Source organism: Telopea speciosissima, chromosome 5 (assembly GCF_018873765.1).
Source record: "Telopea speciosissima isolate NSW1024214 ecotype Mountain lineage chromosome 5, Tspe_v1, whole genome shotgun sequence".
Lineage (NCBI taxonomy): Eukaryota > Viridiplantae > Streptophyta > Magnoliopsida > Proteales > Proteaceae > Telopea > Telopea speciosissima.
In genome coordinates this window covers 52614058-52631030 of record NC_057920.1, presented here as the reverse complement: position 1 = coordinate 52631030, position 16973 = coordinate 52614058, and the positions used below count along the sequence as shown (strand labels likewise).

The window sequence follows — 16973 nt, the reverse complement described above, 5'->3', positions numbered from 1 at the left end:
AAAGCAAGATGCTTTCAAGGGAGGCTATGGAGGCCTTTGAAAAAATCATCAAGTCATCAACAAAGGCAAGGTGGGTAAGCTTTAAAGCTTTGCACTTGGGCATAGGAGTAATGAGCTGTTGATCGGTAAAGATCTGAATTTACCTTGAGAGGACTTCCAAGGCCAAGGTGAAAAGGTAAGGGGAAAGAGGGCATCCTTGGCGAATTCCCACAGAAGCTCCAAAATAACCTGCAGGGCTGCCATTGATTAAGACAGAGTACTTTGGGAAGGAGATGCAGCAGCTGATCCAGTGAACAAAAGGAATAGGGAATCCCATCTTGAGCATGACTTGGGATATAAAGTCCCATCTTAGAGAATCAAAAGCCTTGTGAATGTCGATCTTCAAAAGAATAGCCAGGGCATGGTTCTTCCTGTCAAAACCTCTAACTATATCATTGAAAAGAAGAATATTGTCAGAGATGTTCCTGCCTGGGATGGAAGTAGATTGGTTGTCACTGACCAACAAATCCACTACAGTCTTGAGTCTTCTGGCTAAGATCTTAGCAATAAATTTGTAGAGGATATTGCATAAGGCTATGGGCCTGAAGTCATTCATAGCTGAAGCACCCTCCTTTTTAGGGATAAGGCAAAGGAAAGTATGATTGACTCCTTTGATCTGGCTGGGGTTGAAGAAGAAGCTTTCGATGGCAGCAATGAGGTCCACTTTGATGATATCTCAGGTAGCAAGAAAAACTCCCATGCTGAAACCATCAGGTCCTGGAGCGCCAGACACCTTAAAGGAATGAATAGCTTTCAAAATCTCATCTTCTTTGGGGATAGAGCTCAGGACTTCAAGGTGGCAATCAGGAAGGAACTTATTGAGGAGGTGGCTTTGCAAAGGAGCATTTCCCACCGAGGGGGCATTGAAGATGCCTTTAAAGTGCTGAACAGCCAAGTCCTTTATGTCCTTAACAGTAGTAGCAAGAGATCCATCATTGGAAGTGAGTTGAGTGATGGAGTTTGCATTGACATTGGCCTTAACTGAACGATGGAAGTATGCAGAATTTGAATCCCCCAAATCAAGCCATTTGATTCTAGACTTCTGCTTGAGGAAGCTCTCTTCCCTGGAGAGCAAAGAGGAGAGCTCAGCTGAAATATCTTCCTCGGTATCAGCAAGAGAAACATTGTGAATGTCCGCCTGCAGCTGAAACTGAATAGAGGCTAGTCTCTCTTTGCATTCAGCAACTTGGAGAGAAATGTCACCAAATATGTTCCTATTCCAAACTTTGAGGGCTTCCTTGGCATTGCGGAGTTTTCTAGAGGCAATAAGGGGGGAGGAAAAGGCAAACACAGGTTTGGACCAAGCCTCCAAAACCGTGGGTAAGAAGGAGGTGTGGGAGGACCACATGTCAAAGTACTTGAAGGGTTTGGGCCCAAAGGAGGTGTAAGGTTGGATGGCAAGGGCTATGGGGGAGTGGTCAGATATGTCTGGGTTATCAAAGGTGGCCTGGGAGGAGGGAAAGGAGGTAAACCAAGCTTCATTGACTAAAACTCTGTCTAGTTTGCAGCTGATACGTTGGCTGCCAGATCTTTTGTTGCTCCAAGTGAGAGGGAAGCCTGTCCAACGGAGATCATTGACCCCAATGTCCTCAATGCAAGAGTTAAAATTATCCATGGCCTCCAAATCGAGCTGAATACCACCCTGTTTTTCAGAACTGAAGCAGATGACATTGAAGTCACCTCCCAATCCCCAAGGGAGAGACCCAATGCTGCTGGCGATAACACGCAAATCAGCCCAGAGAAGAGTCCTTTGGAAGGAACAGTTGAGAGCATAGATAGCAGAGAAGAAAAAGGAAGTATGTCCAAGGGGATCAGAAAAACAGAGATGGATGAATTGAGAGGAAGAGGAAAGGAGGGAGATGGAGATTTTTCGGGGGTCCCAAAGAACCCAAATACGCCCGTTTGGATGAGAGGAGTAGTTAGAAATCAGGGACCAGCCAGGGCGATGGACATGAGAATTTTAATAGAGTTTGGATCCTTGATGTGAGTTTCAAGAAGGCAGCAGAAAGCAGAGCGAGAAAAGCGAAGCCTGGAATGAACAGAGGCTTACTTTGAGGCAGAATTTAAGCCTCGAATATTCCAAATGAGGCCTTGGATCCAAGAGTCGGGCCATAACAGATCTTGATCTGGTTGCACTTCGGTGCCTCCGCTTGTACGAGCAGTGGCGAGCAGACTTGCTGGAAATACGATGGCTCAGAGAGGAGGGTGTGTTGGGTGAAGGAGAAGGAGCATCTGGGTTTTGGGGCAAGGTTGGGTTAGGGAGGGAATCCGACCCGAGAGAAACAAAGGAACTAGGGTCGGTTGACTCAGGAGCCGAAGTGGTTAAGTGAACCTGGTCCAAAGCAGTAGGGGCTACACTCGAGTGGGCCAAAACAAGTTCGTCACATGTTGTGGACCCCAAGGAGTTCAGGGCTAAAAACCTGACGTGGAGTTTAACTCCAAAATGCCTTGGAAGGACGAAGCCCGAGATAAAGTCGCTGAAGCCACCGAAGGCAAAGGGAAGTTTCCCAAGGGGAGCAGCGATGGCAGAGTGTCAGTCGCAGCGGAAGGATCAATACGAGAGCTGGAAATAGGAACATCAGAGGCTGGGTCTTCCGACATCCGGGATCTGCTGCGAGGCAAGACATCAAATTGGAGTTTTTTGGGGCAATCAAGAGCCTCAGTATCGTCAACGTCAGCCAAAAGGCTGAATCTGTTCAGAGTCAGAGCAGGCTGCCGGGAATCCCTGTTAGAGTTGTTTCTGCCATCAGCCTGCATCGCCGGAGTGCTGAGAGTATTCCAGTGGTTTGACCTAGTTCTTCTCCTCCCACGGGACCTGCGCCGGTGACGAAGAGTGTTTTGGAGAGAAGAAAGCACCTTGCCAGCAGTCGTTGGAGGAACATCAGCAGCCGATTCAACACCAGTGGCAGAGGTGTCAACCGAGGGAGGTGAGCAGAGCTTGGAGTCATGCCCAAAAGTTTTACAGACAGAGCATTGAGGAGGCTTCCAGTAGTAGTGGATTTCCTGCTCAATGGAGTAGTCATCCCCTTCTTTAACAGTGATGAAGGTAGGGAGCTCATCTTGCGCAGACACTTCCACGCAAAGCCTAGCAAAAGCCAGACGGTCCTTGCGTCTAGTCCTTACATCGGTGAATAAAGGCTTGCCCAAGACAGATCCCAGAGAGCTCAGCCCATCGGTGCACCAGTAATGAAGAGGCAGGCCGGGCATGGTAATCCAAAGGGGAATCGACGATAGGTCCTGACGCCGGAGTTGCAGTTGACGATGCCACTGTCGGAGGAAGATTGGTTTCTTACCAATCAACCAGGGGCCGCCTTCTAAGGCACGTAACTTGTCTGCAGCAGAGGAGAACTTGAAAAGGAAGAAGCCACTATCCAACAGTGATGTCCAAGGTTCCCTGAGGTCTCCACTGCTTGGAGAGTGAAGCTTTGACAATATGGAATGGCGGGCGAGAGCCAAGGAAGTTGCCAACCAGGCTATTTTCCCATAGTTTGACTTCAAAACCTAGAACATCAGACGGGCACAGGGCCACCTTGATCAAGCCATCCATGGCAGGGGCAACATAATGAAGAGGAAGCCCATCGGAGGAAGAAGCAGAGACAGGGTTGAAAAGAGAAGACCAGGGAGCATGAGAGTTGGTTTGAGGAGCAGGAGAGGTGGGACAAGGGGAGGGAGGAGGAGAAACAGGATTACAAGAGGTAGACGGCATCCCAGCAGAAAAGCCAGCACGAAGCATAGACACTCAGGCGAGCATGATCAGGGGAGCATGACACTTTAAACATTCTCTTTGCAGATCCATTTCAGCAGTTACCTCTATCTAAAATCTATCAAAGTTTCAACACTATGTAAATTTTACTCTTTTAAAGAGGCCATGTGAGGGTGAAGTTTTCAGGTTATTCATATCATATGATATGCTTATTTTGGTTCATCTCTTTATTTTATACAGGACTGAGTTTCCTTCCACCCACAGTGAATGGGATCTCATGCACTGAGGGGTGGGAGAGGGTGGGAATGGGTATCGGGAAGGTATTTTGGAACATACTAAAACCCTAAGAGGGGTTTGTGAACCCTCGGATGGTGGGTGAACCATCCTCTATGGGTGGAAGAAAACTTTGTCCTTTTAGCCAACAAGAATAGAAGCCAAACAAAACAATCTGAGAAGACACCCAAGATACATAGTCATAGTGAACTATAAAGAATAATAGAGTACAAGTTTTGCTTTTCACAGTTATCAAGTCTTAGTTCTACTAGCAAGTCAGAAAGATACTAGTACCAGATGATCTGAAGTTTAGACATTAGGTATTTTTCCAGAATATGCCACCAAAAAATGATCGTATTCATGTTGCGAAAAGGCATTGAAGGAACTACAGAAAAAGCATGAACATTCTACAACAGCTGGATGTCATGCAATAGAAATAACCAATTGAATGATACAGAAACCAATAGGCAAGAAATCCCACCAGGCGTTCAAGCCGTCTCCACCGTATGGAGCCATCATTACAGATAAGAAGCTCTCTTAATATTTTCCTCATATCAGGACCCGGGTCTGCCAGAAGCCTCCCAATAACATAAGGGTATGCACTCTCAACAACTTTGAAATCAGGATCCAAAGCCTTTGCTGTCCCTTCAAGTGATCCTAATGCCCGTATAACCAGAGCATAGTCAGGGGGGAGAGAGAAGTTAAACTCGTACATGACATTGTACAATTGGTTCATTATGCCCTGAAAGCAGAAGAAAGAAGTCAGACCTTTTCGTTGTGTGGCTATATAGATGTAATGTCTAAACATTAATATTTTGTACTCCAAGATGCCAACAATGTCTGTTAACACCACTAGTCCATTGCAGCAAGAGTCGCGTCTCGTTGAAAGCAACCAGCTTTAATGCATGATCTAGAATATAAGTCTGAACCGCTAGTCAAGCATGATTATATGGTCATACTTAGGGCATAAAACAGGTTGGATCCACAATGATCTGAGCGAATTACCACTACTAGATCCAGCTCTCGATACGAATCCAACTGGATCCAAATGCACTTCAATAGCCAAAGGGAACCTAAATACAGATAGAATGTCATTCGGAACTTGGAAATTTAAGCTTTTTAGCTCATCCTTGTATAGCCTTCATCTGGTCAAAGTCACCTTTCCGGATAAATATGAAGGAAATATCAAGTAGTTTAAAACAATTACATAAAATCAAAAAATAGTAAATGTAAGAGAGTAACAAGCCACCTCAACAATTTAACCAACCGACAATTAATAAGTTCATCCTAACTGATCCTACGGCTGCGGGCAAAAATGCCATTCAGACCAGAAACCATGTCTTAATCAAGTCAGACATGATAATCTTATCACACTATGATAAGTTGCCTAGTCATACGAAGGTAGATTCTGCATGCTTCTGCACTTCATTGCAGAGTTTACATTTTAAGCAAACTAATAGTCAATACGGTTGAACACTCCTGTCCCTATTCAAAATGAGAATTATTCACAGTAGTGCACATTCCACATAATTGGAGAGTTGAGTATTCAGTGTTTAGGAATGGTTTCTGGGGACTTCAGAAATTTCAACAAATGCTGAAACCCTTTTTGCGTATATAAAAAAAAAATAGTATGTGACGGGAAGTATTTAATGAATTAAGAAGCCAATGACACGTTTCACCTTGTGTGAGATATAAATAAATAAAGATGATATCCTCATCACTACCTCAGACATTGCCATTTGCTAGAAGGTAGGGAATAAAAAACCAATGATGCATGCATCAAATTTCAGCAGTAGAGACCTGCTTCAAGTAAATACATGATCTAGCTACCAAACCACTCAGGATCAATGCAGCTTCTGATTAGAGAAGTATTGGAAGATGCTAGACAGTGGATATAAATTGGACAGACAGGATGATAGTCATCTCAACTTTCAAACATATGCAACAATTCATATTATCCATGGTGTGAAAAACAAAATGTTTCATGCTGTATTGACCAGTATGGACCGAGACATCCCTGAAGTTTCATACAAAAATTCCACCATTTAGGGCACATTTCAGGCTTTTTTGTCAATTTCGCCAAAATGCTTGGTTTCCGTAAGGGGTGAAATGACCTACTCTGCCGAATTCTTGAACCATGTTGGTCTCAACGTTGGGATTTGGGAAGCAAATTGGCAGAACTATTAGCCAATCTATCTGATGCAGATTCATTACCCAAATGGGCTTCTTTTATTAGGAATAACTCTAGGGTTCTTTTATTAGGAATAACTCTAGGGTTGGGTTATATACATGTTGAGCCTTCGATCCCATGGGTTTTCTATGTAATAGGATAGGCCACTTTAATGGGCCTAAAATATGGGTACATAGGTTGCATATGGGATTAGCCCCATACTTAGTTTATTTTCATGTTTTTAATGTTTTAAATTGAACCGGTCCAAAGCTGGTTTGAACCAGTAAATTTAAGTGATTTTATTAGTTTTTTTTTAGTTGTTTAGTTGGGCTGGATTATGATTCTATTTGGAATCTGTTTCAGTTTCCTAGTCAGTGTAAGTTAGCTAATAGGTTAAGGATTGGTTTAGGCCTTTCCTTTTTAGTGTAGGAGTCTAATTTTGAGTCTTTTATATAAGGTTGTAAGGGGGCCAAGTATTGAAGACGAATTTGATTAATGAAAAAGCTTTTGTTTGCTGCTATAGCTGCTCCTTTGCTCCTTTGCTCCATGTGAGTGTGCATCCTTGTGGTTCTATCAAGGTGGAAAGGGATTGGTGGAATCCAATCGACTCCTTACGCTGTGACGGCTGGGAGGATCCTCTACAGTTGGAAGGTGGTTCTATCCTTCTATCACAGAGCTGCTGCCTCCATTGAAGACCTGTAACAAATAAGAAATTTTGCAACTATTCTTCTTCCTTCTAGAAAGTTACATACAAGGTGATTTTTGAGATCTACCAAACCAGCCATCCGATTGAACTCAGATTTTCACCATACCTCCATTAACCCTAATTTGGGAAGTGATTCAAATTTGACCTAATTCATGTGGCCTGATTTGAATATATTCTCATATTTTCCATTCTGCCCCTACCTCTATTAAAGCACAGTTTCAGACCTTCAACCATAATCGATTTTGATTTCATGCTCAGAATAAGTAGTTGATTTCATGACATATTAATTCTGAAATTAGTAACCTAATCATATCTTTTAACCCTAGTTCCAATACCCTATTTACCATAATACCCTCACTCCTACCCTAACCAGGATTCCTCCATAACTTCAAATCTGTCCATCAGTTTCAAACCAAACTTTCAGCATACATTCCTTACATCATTATTGACACTCGATCCAAGTTTCATCAGACCCCCACCACCCTAAACCCTAGAATCCCCTTCTCCTACCTCCATTAGGAATTGTCTCAAATAACCTTATCTTGCTGTCCAACTCACCTAACCTACTTCCATTCACTCAAACATCATAAAACCTATACCATTAGACTTCCCTACACCTGCTTATCATTACCATATAAGACAACCCTAACCTAAACCTAACTTTAACCCTAATTTTGACCTAAAACTCAAGTTTGACCCATTTGAATGATCTGTTCAGATCAGATCCTGGTTGAACTGGCTCCTAGTAGGTCTCCTACCTATCTAGGACTACATTAAGTGGTGATGCAAATTCATCACTATCATTCCAGGATTATGGGATGGTATCCGGAGCTTGCAAAGCCGACTTCCTAGAAGATTGGGTGAACTTTCCTAACCAAACAAAAAACTGTGAGCCCAACAAAGGACAGGGCTCCAAACCAAGCCATCAAAGTTTTTTTTTTGGTGAATAAAGAATTCATTACCAAGAGCCCCAAAAGGGGAAAAAGAAAATACAGGAGAAACAACACATACAAAGGAAAACCCAACCTTGAAGAGGGAGGGACAGGGGGATACAACAAGGATAAGGGCAAATCCCAAGAAGCAACAATAAACCTGTTCCTTAGGGTATTTGAAACACTACCATAGGGTAACAAGGAGAGCTTAGAGCTAACATCTAAGTAATTGGCTTTCCAAATCTTATCAAAAGAACGGGAGTTGGAGGTCCATCTACGGAGGTTGTGCTACATCCATATATAGTAGATTGCAGTACCGAAAGTACGCTTGCAGACCACATCACAAATAGATTTCTCAGTAAAAGTCATATCAAACACCATTTCAACAAAGTCCAAACTGTGAAGCTGTGATGAGGGATGTGACCTTTAAACCATACGATCTAATGCCAAAGAGATAGATGCTCACGTACTCTAACAAAGTTCCAAGCTGACAAGGAACTGTTGATATATACATTGATGCTGCCCTTCCCTAACAGTTCGAGCTTTTAGGTGAAACAGTAGTGAACATGGTATCAGAACAGGGAAGTCAAGAGTTCGACTCTTGGGAAGTGCAGCAGAAGAGTTTTCCCGGCATTTCTTCTCCCTCGGTGCTGCGCAAAGAAAATGCCGTGTGAGCTCCACATGCAAGGACCATGGGATCTTCGTCTGCACATGAGGGGGAGCGTTGATGTATACATTGATGCTGCCCTTCCCTAACAGTTCGAGCTTTTAGGTGAAACAGTAGCGAACATGAACTGAAGAGGCCATTACAAAAAGGGAGCCAAACAAACATATCACTGCTACCTTGCGGACCTAAAGGGAGGGGGGGGGGGGGGCAAAGCATTCCATATATCTGCAAGGGAAGGAGGGGGAGCCCAGTTCCCATGAGAAATGATTGATGTAACTGAGGATTTCTTGCAAATACCCAAAGTGTAAAATGGGTCAAAGAAGAACATCCATTGGATGCCAGTTATCAAGCTAGAGGGAAGTAGCCACACCATCATCAATCTTGGAGGAGATAGCCCACAGAGTTATGGGCCTGAGATTCTGAATTTTCTGCCAAACCCATGAGACATCGGGGAAGGAGGGGGAAACTGTCCAAAGCGAATCCTTTCTGAGAAGACCTAGTAAACGTTGATGTATACATTGATGCTGCCCTTCCCTAACAGTTCGAGCTTTTAGGTGAAACAGTAGCGACCATGAACTGAAGAGGCCATTACAAAAAGGGAGCCAAACAACCATATCACTGCTACCTTGCGGACCTAAAGGGAGGGGGGGGGGGCAAAGCATTCCATATATCTGCAAGGGAAGGAGGGGGAGCCCAGTTCCCATGAGAAATGATTGATGTAACTGAGGATTTCTTGCAAATACCCAAAGTGTAAATGGGTCAAAGAAGAACATCCATTGGATGCCAATTATCAAGCTAGAGGGAAGTAGCCACACCATCATCAATCTTGGAGGAGATAGCCCACAGAGTTATAGGCCTGAGATTCTGAATTTTCTGCCAAACCCATGAGACATCGGGGAAGGGGGAAACTGTCCAAAGCGAATCCTTTCTGAGAAGACCTAGTAAACCCAACCCATCCAAATACTTTCCTTCTTAGCCACAATTTTCCACATCAATTTGAGGATGCCAACAGAATTAGCCTCTTTGATCCTTCTCAAGCCAAGATCTCCCTCTTTCTTAGGGAGACAAATAGCAGCCCAAACTAATAGGGTGAAGAAATCTAGATGCTTCAGCTCCTTTCCAAAGAAATGCAATCATAAGGGATCCCATTGCCTTGATAGTGGACTGAGGGCGCCCAAAACACCTGATCAATAAATTTAGGAGGAGTGGAGGACTATTCTATTCATCTCAAGATGCCCTACGTAGGAGAGGAACTTGCCCTTCCAAAGTTGAAGTCTCTTATGAATCAAATCTAATATTGGAGTGCAGTGGTGGGCCATCAACCTAGATGGAATCAAAGGCAACCCCAAATACTTGACCGGGAGGAGGCCAAGAGAGAAGCCTGTCATCTCAAGAAAGGAATCCATATCCGCATCCAAGACCACTGATAAGAACAAGTGGGATTTTTGGAGGTTGATATGAAGACCCGACAAACCTTCAAAGTGGTGCAAAGAGGACATATTGGTCTCAATAAACGTGGGATCTGCTTTAGAGAAAATTATAAGATCATCAACGAAGGCAAGGTGAGAAAACTTGAGGGCCTTGCATTTCAGGATAGGGGAAATGCGGTGCTAATCTGTATTGGATTGGATGCTTCTAGAGAGGACTTCAAGAGCCAAGGAGAAAATGAAAGAGGAAGGAGGACAACCCTAATGAATACCCACAGAAGAGGAAAAGTAGCCAGCTGGGCTTCCATTGACCAACACAGAGAAACAAGGAGAAGAGATACACGAATGAATCCAATTGACAAAGATTGGGGGGAAAGACATCTTGAGAATGACTTAGGAAATGAAATCCCATTTAAGGGAGTCAAAAGCTAAATGGATGTCAACCTTCATGAGGGCAACAAGAAAGTGGACTTTCTATCGAAACCTCGAACAATCTATGGCAAAGGAGGATGTTGTCAGAAATACTTCTACCAGCTATGAAGGCCAATTGATTAGTAGCACTAACCAGAGGATTAACAACCAACTCCAGGCGATTAGCAAGGACTTTGGCAATGAACTTGTACAAGAGATTGCACAGAGCAATGGGTCTGGAGTCAAAAATAGAGGAAGCATCTTCTTTCTTGGGGATAAGGCAAAGGAAGGTATGACTCACCCCTTTGATTTGGTTAGGATTAAAGAAGAAGCTCTTAAAGGCCATGATGAGATCTTTTTTTTTTATGATATCCCAACAGGAGGGGAAGAAGTCCATACTGAAACCATCAAGACCAGGGTCTTGTTAGTTTTATGGTAGAGAACTGCCGCCAAAATTTCATCATCTTAAGGAATGGCTTAGAGAGTATCAAAAAGATGGCTGGGAATGAACTTATTGAGTAACCCCTCAGGGATAGGATCTATAGAGGAGGATGAGGAGGGGCTAAATATCTCTCTAAAGTAGGCAACAGCTTCAGACTTAATAGCTTCAACACTGTGGAGAGAGGAGCCATCTCTAGCAATGAGCATAGAGTAGACATTTGAACAACCCTTCATGGACCTATGGAAGTAGGCAATATTAGAGTCACCAAGGTCCAACCATTTGTTTAAAGATTTGTCTTTTAACTTTCCTCCTGGGAAACAAGGGAGATGAACTCCGAAGAGATCACTTTTCTTCATTAGAAAGGAGGGAGCTGTAGATGTTAGATTGAAGCTTGGACTGAAAAGCTGCAAACTTATCTCTACAATTAGAGACCAAAGAAGAGATGTTCCCAAAGGAGGTGAAATTTCAACTTTTAAGGGTACCTTTAACATTCCGAAGCTTTTTGGTGAAGGCAACGAGTGGAGAAGAGTGGGCATGGACAGGTTTCTTTCAAACTTCTTTCACTATGGAAAGCAAATCCGGGTGAGAGGACTACATGTCAAAGAATTTGAATGGTTTGGGATCAAAGGAGATGTAAGGCTGGACAAGGGGAACAGTTTTTTTTCACTTAATCCCAAGTGACCGGCATGACCCCTTCTTCGGCATGACCCCCCCTCTCCGGCAGCCCCTAACGCTGCCTGCTCCTCTGCTTCATTTCCGGCCCCCCCCCCTCTTCCTGCCCCTCTACCTCCCACTCTGACCCACCTATCCTTATTGATGACCAGCCTACCTCTGTGCTAGCCCCTGGACCTCTCTCTTCTCCGAAGACTTCTGCGAAACCTGCTGACACCCCCTCCATTTTGTTCCACCTACCTCCATTGATGATTCCAAGATTGGGTTCTGTCCCAAAGGGTTACTCGATGAAGAAATCTCAAAATGGCAGTGCTGCCTAGTGGGGCATTTCCTTGGCAGTTGCCCTCCTTACCATGTTGTCAAGTCCTCCCTTCTCAAGCAATGGCGAGCTGCAGGCGCTGTATTCATCTACGTGCATTCAAGTGGGATGTTCATCTTCAGATTCTCAGATGATTCCGATAAAGCTCGTGCACTGGAAGGTGGCCCCTGGCAGATTGGCAAGAAGCAGATTTATCTCCGGCAGTGGGACCATCGATCTTCTCTCAGCAGGATCGACCTTAAGTCCATTCCAGTCTGGATTAACCTACCTGGTCTCCCTTTCCATTACTGGTGCCCCACAGGTCTGAGCATCGTCGGATCGACCATCGGCAACCCCTTCTTCTCCGACGAGCGCACCAGAAAGATGGACCGCCTCTCCTTTGTTCGCATCTGCGTCGAACTGAATGCTGAGGACCCTCCTCCCGACTACGTCACCATCTAGGAAGAAGATGGCCACTCCTTCTCCTAGCGTGTCCTCTACGAAGGCCTGCCCCATCACTGTTCTGCCTGCAAGCTCTTTGGCCAGACCTCTTAAAACTGCATGCCAGGTCCTCTCTATTCCAAGTCGAACTCCTCGTCCCCGGCTCCTGCGACTTTGGTTGAAGATGAGACCTGCTGCTGAAGACCTCCTTGCTGCTTCTCCCTCGTTGGAAGGGCCTGCTTCGCCCACGGCTGCCTTGCCTTTTGCGGGATCATCAGATTTTGAAATCCCCAGGATTGCCCCATCTTTTGCAGTCGCGGCTTCTACAGACACCTTGATCGACTCCACCCCTGCTGCGGTTACGGTTCTACCATCGGTGGAACCCATGGTGCCTTCCAGGGATGAAGGGCCCAAATCTCAAGGACCCTGACGAAGCTCCAGCCCTTGGCAAGATTCCCAATGCTCACCAACCTTGCTGCCCTCCTGACGCTGGCCACAACAGATTTGCTCCTCTCATGTGTCTCGATCCTGAAGCTGACTGTGGTATTGCTGTCTCTCTGGCTCCCTAGGACCACAACGAAGACCTGCATCCTCCCTTTGCGAAGTCCCCTGCAAATGGCCTATTGCCCTTGCTTCAACCCCCATCCATTTTAGCTAATAAAACCAAAAACCCCTCCTCTGACCCCACCTCTTCTATCTCTTCCCAAAAAACCCATCTGACTTTCCCACGTGGTCCCCCCATACTAAACCCCTTTCCCCTTGACCCATTACACTTAATACCACCTTTTGTCGACCCGACCCAGATACCCACCTCCCCAACCCACCTATCTCTTCCTTTACCCTTTAACCCTGACCGAGCCGAACCAGGTCCTGCTCCCTTAATCGGTTCAACTGGCCCCATTTCGTCCTTATGTCAACCCTCTCCCTTCTCTCCCATGGTTTGCTACCCCCCTTGAAAGAATATCACCTCCAGCCCCGCAGTGTCCCTCCGGGATCCAGAGTTAGTTCCTCCAACGGTTGGTTGCCCCCTCCTCCCCCCCTCTTATGATCCCTTGGACCATTTGGAACGTCCGTGGGCTCAATGCTCCGGCCAAGCGGCTGAAATCCGTGTCCGCCTCAAATCCACCAAATCCCCCCTTTGCTGCCTCCTTGAAACCAAAGTGCTTGAGCACAATTCCGCTCGCATTGCGCACTCTCTTGCCCCCTCTTGGTCCTTCCTTTCCAACTATGATCACTCCCCCTGTGGCCGAATATGGATTCTGTGGGATCCCACCAAATTCCATATCTCGGTTTCCTCCTCCTCCTCCCAATTTATCCATCTCTTTATATCTGATCACCTTCACAACCATCTCTTCTTCTTCACCATGGTTTATGCCCTCAACCGTCACCCTGATAGGATCCCTCTCTGGGACGACATCAGATCCATTTCTTCTTCTGTTGGTTCCTCTCTCTGGGGCATTGGGGGTGACTTCAATGTCGTCCGTTTTAGCCATGAAAAAGTGGGTGGCTCTCCTATCGACCACCAAGCAGTTGCAACCTTTAACTCTTATCTTGAGGACTCTGTGCTTAACGACCTCAGATGGTCGGATTCTGATCTCTCTTGGCACAACAAGCGCTCTGGCACTGACAGAGTTTCCTGCAAGCTTGACAGAGTCCTTGTCAATGATCCTTGGCTTTATTCTCTTCCCTCCTCTTATGCCTTTTTTTACCTTCCCAGTCTTTCTGACCACTCCCCCATTTCTCTCTTTGTCCTTCCTTTCCTTTCTTTTGGCCCTAAACCCTTCGAGTTCTTTGACATGTGGTCCTCCCACCCTGACTTTCTTCCCCTTGTCCAAGTTACCTGGAACATCCTAGTTCAATCCTTCTCTTCCCCTCTCCTTAGCTTCTCCAAAATGCTCAAAAATGTCAAGGTGGCTCTCAAAGCCTGGAATTCATCCACCTTTGGCAACATTTCTTCTCGTGTTTCCTCTTGCCAGGACACCCTCTCCTCCATCCAGCTTCGCCTTCAGTATGACCCCCTCAACTCTTCCCTCGCTGAGGAGGAGATCCTTGCTGCTTCTGACCTTGCCTCCTCTCTCCCAAGAAGAAAGCTTCCTTAAGCAGAAATCCAGAATTAAATGGCTTGAGCTTGGAGACTCGAACACCGCCTTCTTCCATCGCTCCCTCAAAGCCCATTCCAACTCTAACTCCATCCTCTCTCTTACCTCCTCCGATGGCTCGATCCTCTCCTCTGTTGATGCCATCAAAGCCGAAGCCGTGAACTTCTTCACTGGTATCTTTTGCCCCCCTCCTCCACCCATTCCCCCCTTCCTGTTGACCTAATCAATAAATTCATCCCCCCCACCTCCTAAACTCCCTCAGCTCCATCCCCTCGGACTTTGAAATCACCTCCGTTGTTCGCTCCCATAAGGCTAGCAAAGCCCCTGGCCCCGATGGGTTCAGCATGGGTTTTTTCTCCGCCTGCTGGGACATCATCGATGTCAAGCTCATCAGTGCCATTAAAAGCTTATTCTTCAACCCTCATCAGATCCAAAGCATCAAACATACCTTCCTTTGTCTCATCCCCAAGTCCTCTGGAGCTTCTTCTATGTCTGACTTCAGACCTATCTCCCTCTGTAATCTTCTTCACAAGTTCATTTTCAAAATCCTTACCAACCGGCTAAGCCTTGTCATTGATTCACTTGTCAGCCCCAACCAATCCGCCTTCATCGCTGCGAGAAGTATCTCGGATAATATCATTCTTTGCCAGGAAATTGTCCGAGGCTTTGACCGCAAGGCCCACTCCCCTGCTGCTCTCTTAAAAATTAACATCCATAAGGCTTTCGACTCCATCCGCTGAGGCTTCATCTCCCAAGTCCTCCTCAAGATGTCCTTCCCCCCCATCTTTGTCAATTGGATCCACTCCTGCCTCTCCACTCCTCACTTCTCTGTCCTTCTGAATGGCAGTCCTGCTGGTTTTTTCCCTTCCTCTGTTGGTATTCGCCAAGGCTGCCCCATCTCTCCTTTTCTCTTTTGCTTATCCCTTAAGGTTCTCTCTTGCAGCATTTAGACCAAAACTGACCTTCGCCTCATCTCCCCCATCCCAAAATGTAAGTCGATCAACCTCACTCACCTTGCCTTCGCTGATGATCTCATGATTTTCTCAAAGGCTGACCCTCTCTCCACTGAGTCCATCATGTCTTCCCTCCACCTTTTTCAGGGCCTTTCTGGTCTCTGCGTTAACCTATCCAAGTCCTAAATCTTCCTTGCCGGAGTTTCTGACATCACCAAGACCTCCCTCTCCTCCCTTATTGGCTTTACCATTGGTACCCTTCCAGTCCATTACCTTGGCCTCCCTCTCATCCCTGCTAGACTTTCAGCCCACTATTGCTTCCCCATCCTAGATCTCCTTCGCAAGAGGTTGCAGCTGTGGAAAGCCAAGCTTTTATCCTATGCAGGTCGCCTCGAGCTCATCCAATCGATGCTACAGTCTTGTTACATTTACTGGAGTGGTGTTTTTGGCCTTCCAAAGGCTACCATCAAGGCGGCTGAATCTATTATGTGCGCCTTCCTTTGGAAAGGTGTGGACTCTGCCAGGTTCCTTCACCCCATGAGCTGGGCTTCCCTCTGTGTTCCCAAATCTGAAGGAGGCCTCGGGCTTAGGAGAATAAAAGATGTCAACCTTGCTGGGTCCATCAAGCTTATTTGGAAGATCCTCAACAACAGAACCACCATTTGGACTTCTTGGGTGTATGCTGGACCCCTTCGTAGAGATTCTATTTGGTCTGTTAGCCCAGGGGCCGACTCCTCCTGGGCTTAGTGCAGGATTCTTCAGGTGAGGCATCTAGTCAGGGAAGCCATTTCGTGCAGGATTGATGATGGTTCGTCCACGTTGCTTTGGTTGGACAAGTGGCACCCTTTGGGTGTCCTGTCTTCCATTGTGAGCCCCCGTGATATATACTCCTCCGGTCTGGACAGATCCGCTCATGTTGCTGCTATCATCTCCAGAGGATCTTGGGCCCCTCCCCCCTCCCCCCCCCCTCGCCGACATTTGGAGCTCCCTTCCCCCCATCCCCCCTGGGCATCGCTGAAGAGGTGACACAATTTTGTGGCTTCCCTCCCACTCGGGCAGATTCAACTCTCACTCCACTTGGGACTTGGTTAGACATAGAGGGACCACCTGTCCTTGGCATAGAGTTGTTTGGTTCCGTGGCCACATTCCTCGTCATAGCCTCACCGCCTAGCGCGCTCTAGCAAGCTGCCTTCCTACCCAGGCCTTCCTTATTTATCGACATATTCAAGTCCTTACTAGTTGCTGTCTCTGTTGGAATGGGGCTCAAGATGTCAATCACCTTTTCTTCTCTTGCCCCTTTGCCTCGTCCATCTGGACCCGTGTTCTTCGCCATTGCTGGCCCGATAGGCGCACTCCTCTCCCTCTTAGCAGGGAATGGATTGGATCGACATGACATTTGGAGGGAAGTCGATTTACGACTCGGTTGGCAAGATTGCCTTTTGTGCCACTATCTCCCATATTTGGATGGAACGCAACCTTAGAAGATGGACATCCAACTCCCGCTCTTTTGACATGATTTGGAAGGCAATCTTTTTTTATGTTTCATCTAAAGCTAGATCCCTCCCCCTCATGGATGTGAAGGATTCCCCAAGGAACAGGCTCATTGTTGTCTCCTGGGGACTCCCTACTTCCATCTTGAGCCCTAACTAGTCTCTAGTTTCGGCTTGTCTGCCCTTGGGCTTGTATATTCCCTCTTTTTCTTTGCATTAATATTACTATTCATCCAAAAAAAAAAAATAA

At 46.0% G+C, this 16973-nt stretch overlaps 1 protein-coding gene across 2 annotated transcripts in view; it reads right to left on the bottom strand.

The window, feature by feature from the left end:
- LOC122662058 (uncharacterized protein slr1919) overlaps positions 1–16973 on the bottom strand; it is a 161087-nt gene that overhangs the window by 24700 nt on the left and 119414 nt on the right. For both annotated transcript variants that reach the window (XM_043857616.1, XM_043857615.1), the window contains one exon: positions 4497–4757. In XM_043857616.1, the coding sequence (XP_043713551.1) occupies positions 4497–4757 (261 nt within the window). The remainder of the gene's footprint in view (positions 1–4496; positions 4758–16973) is intronic.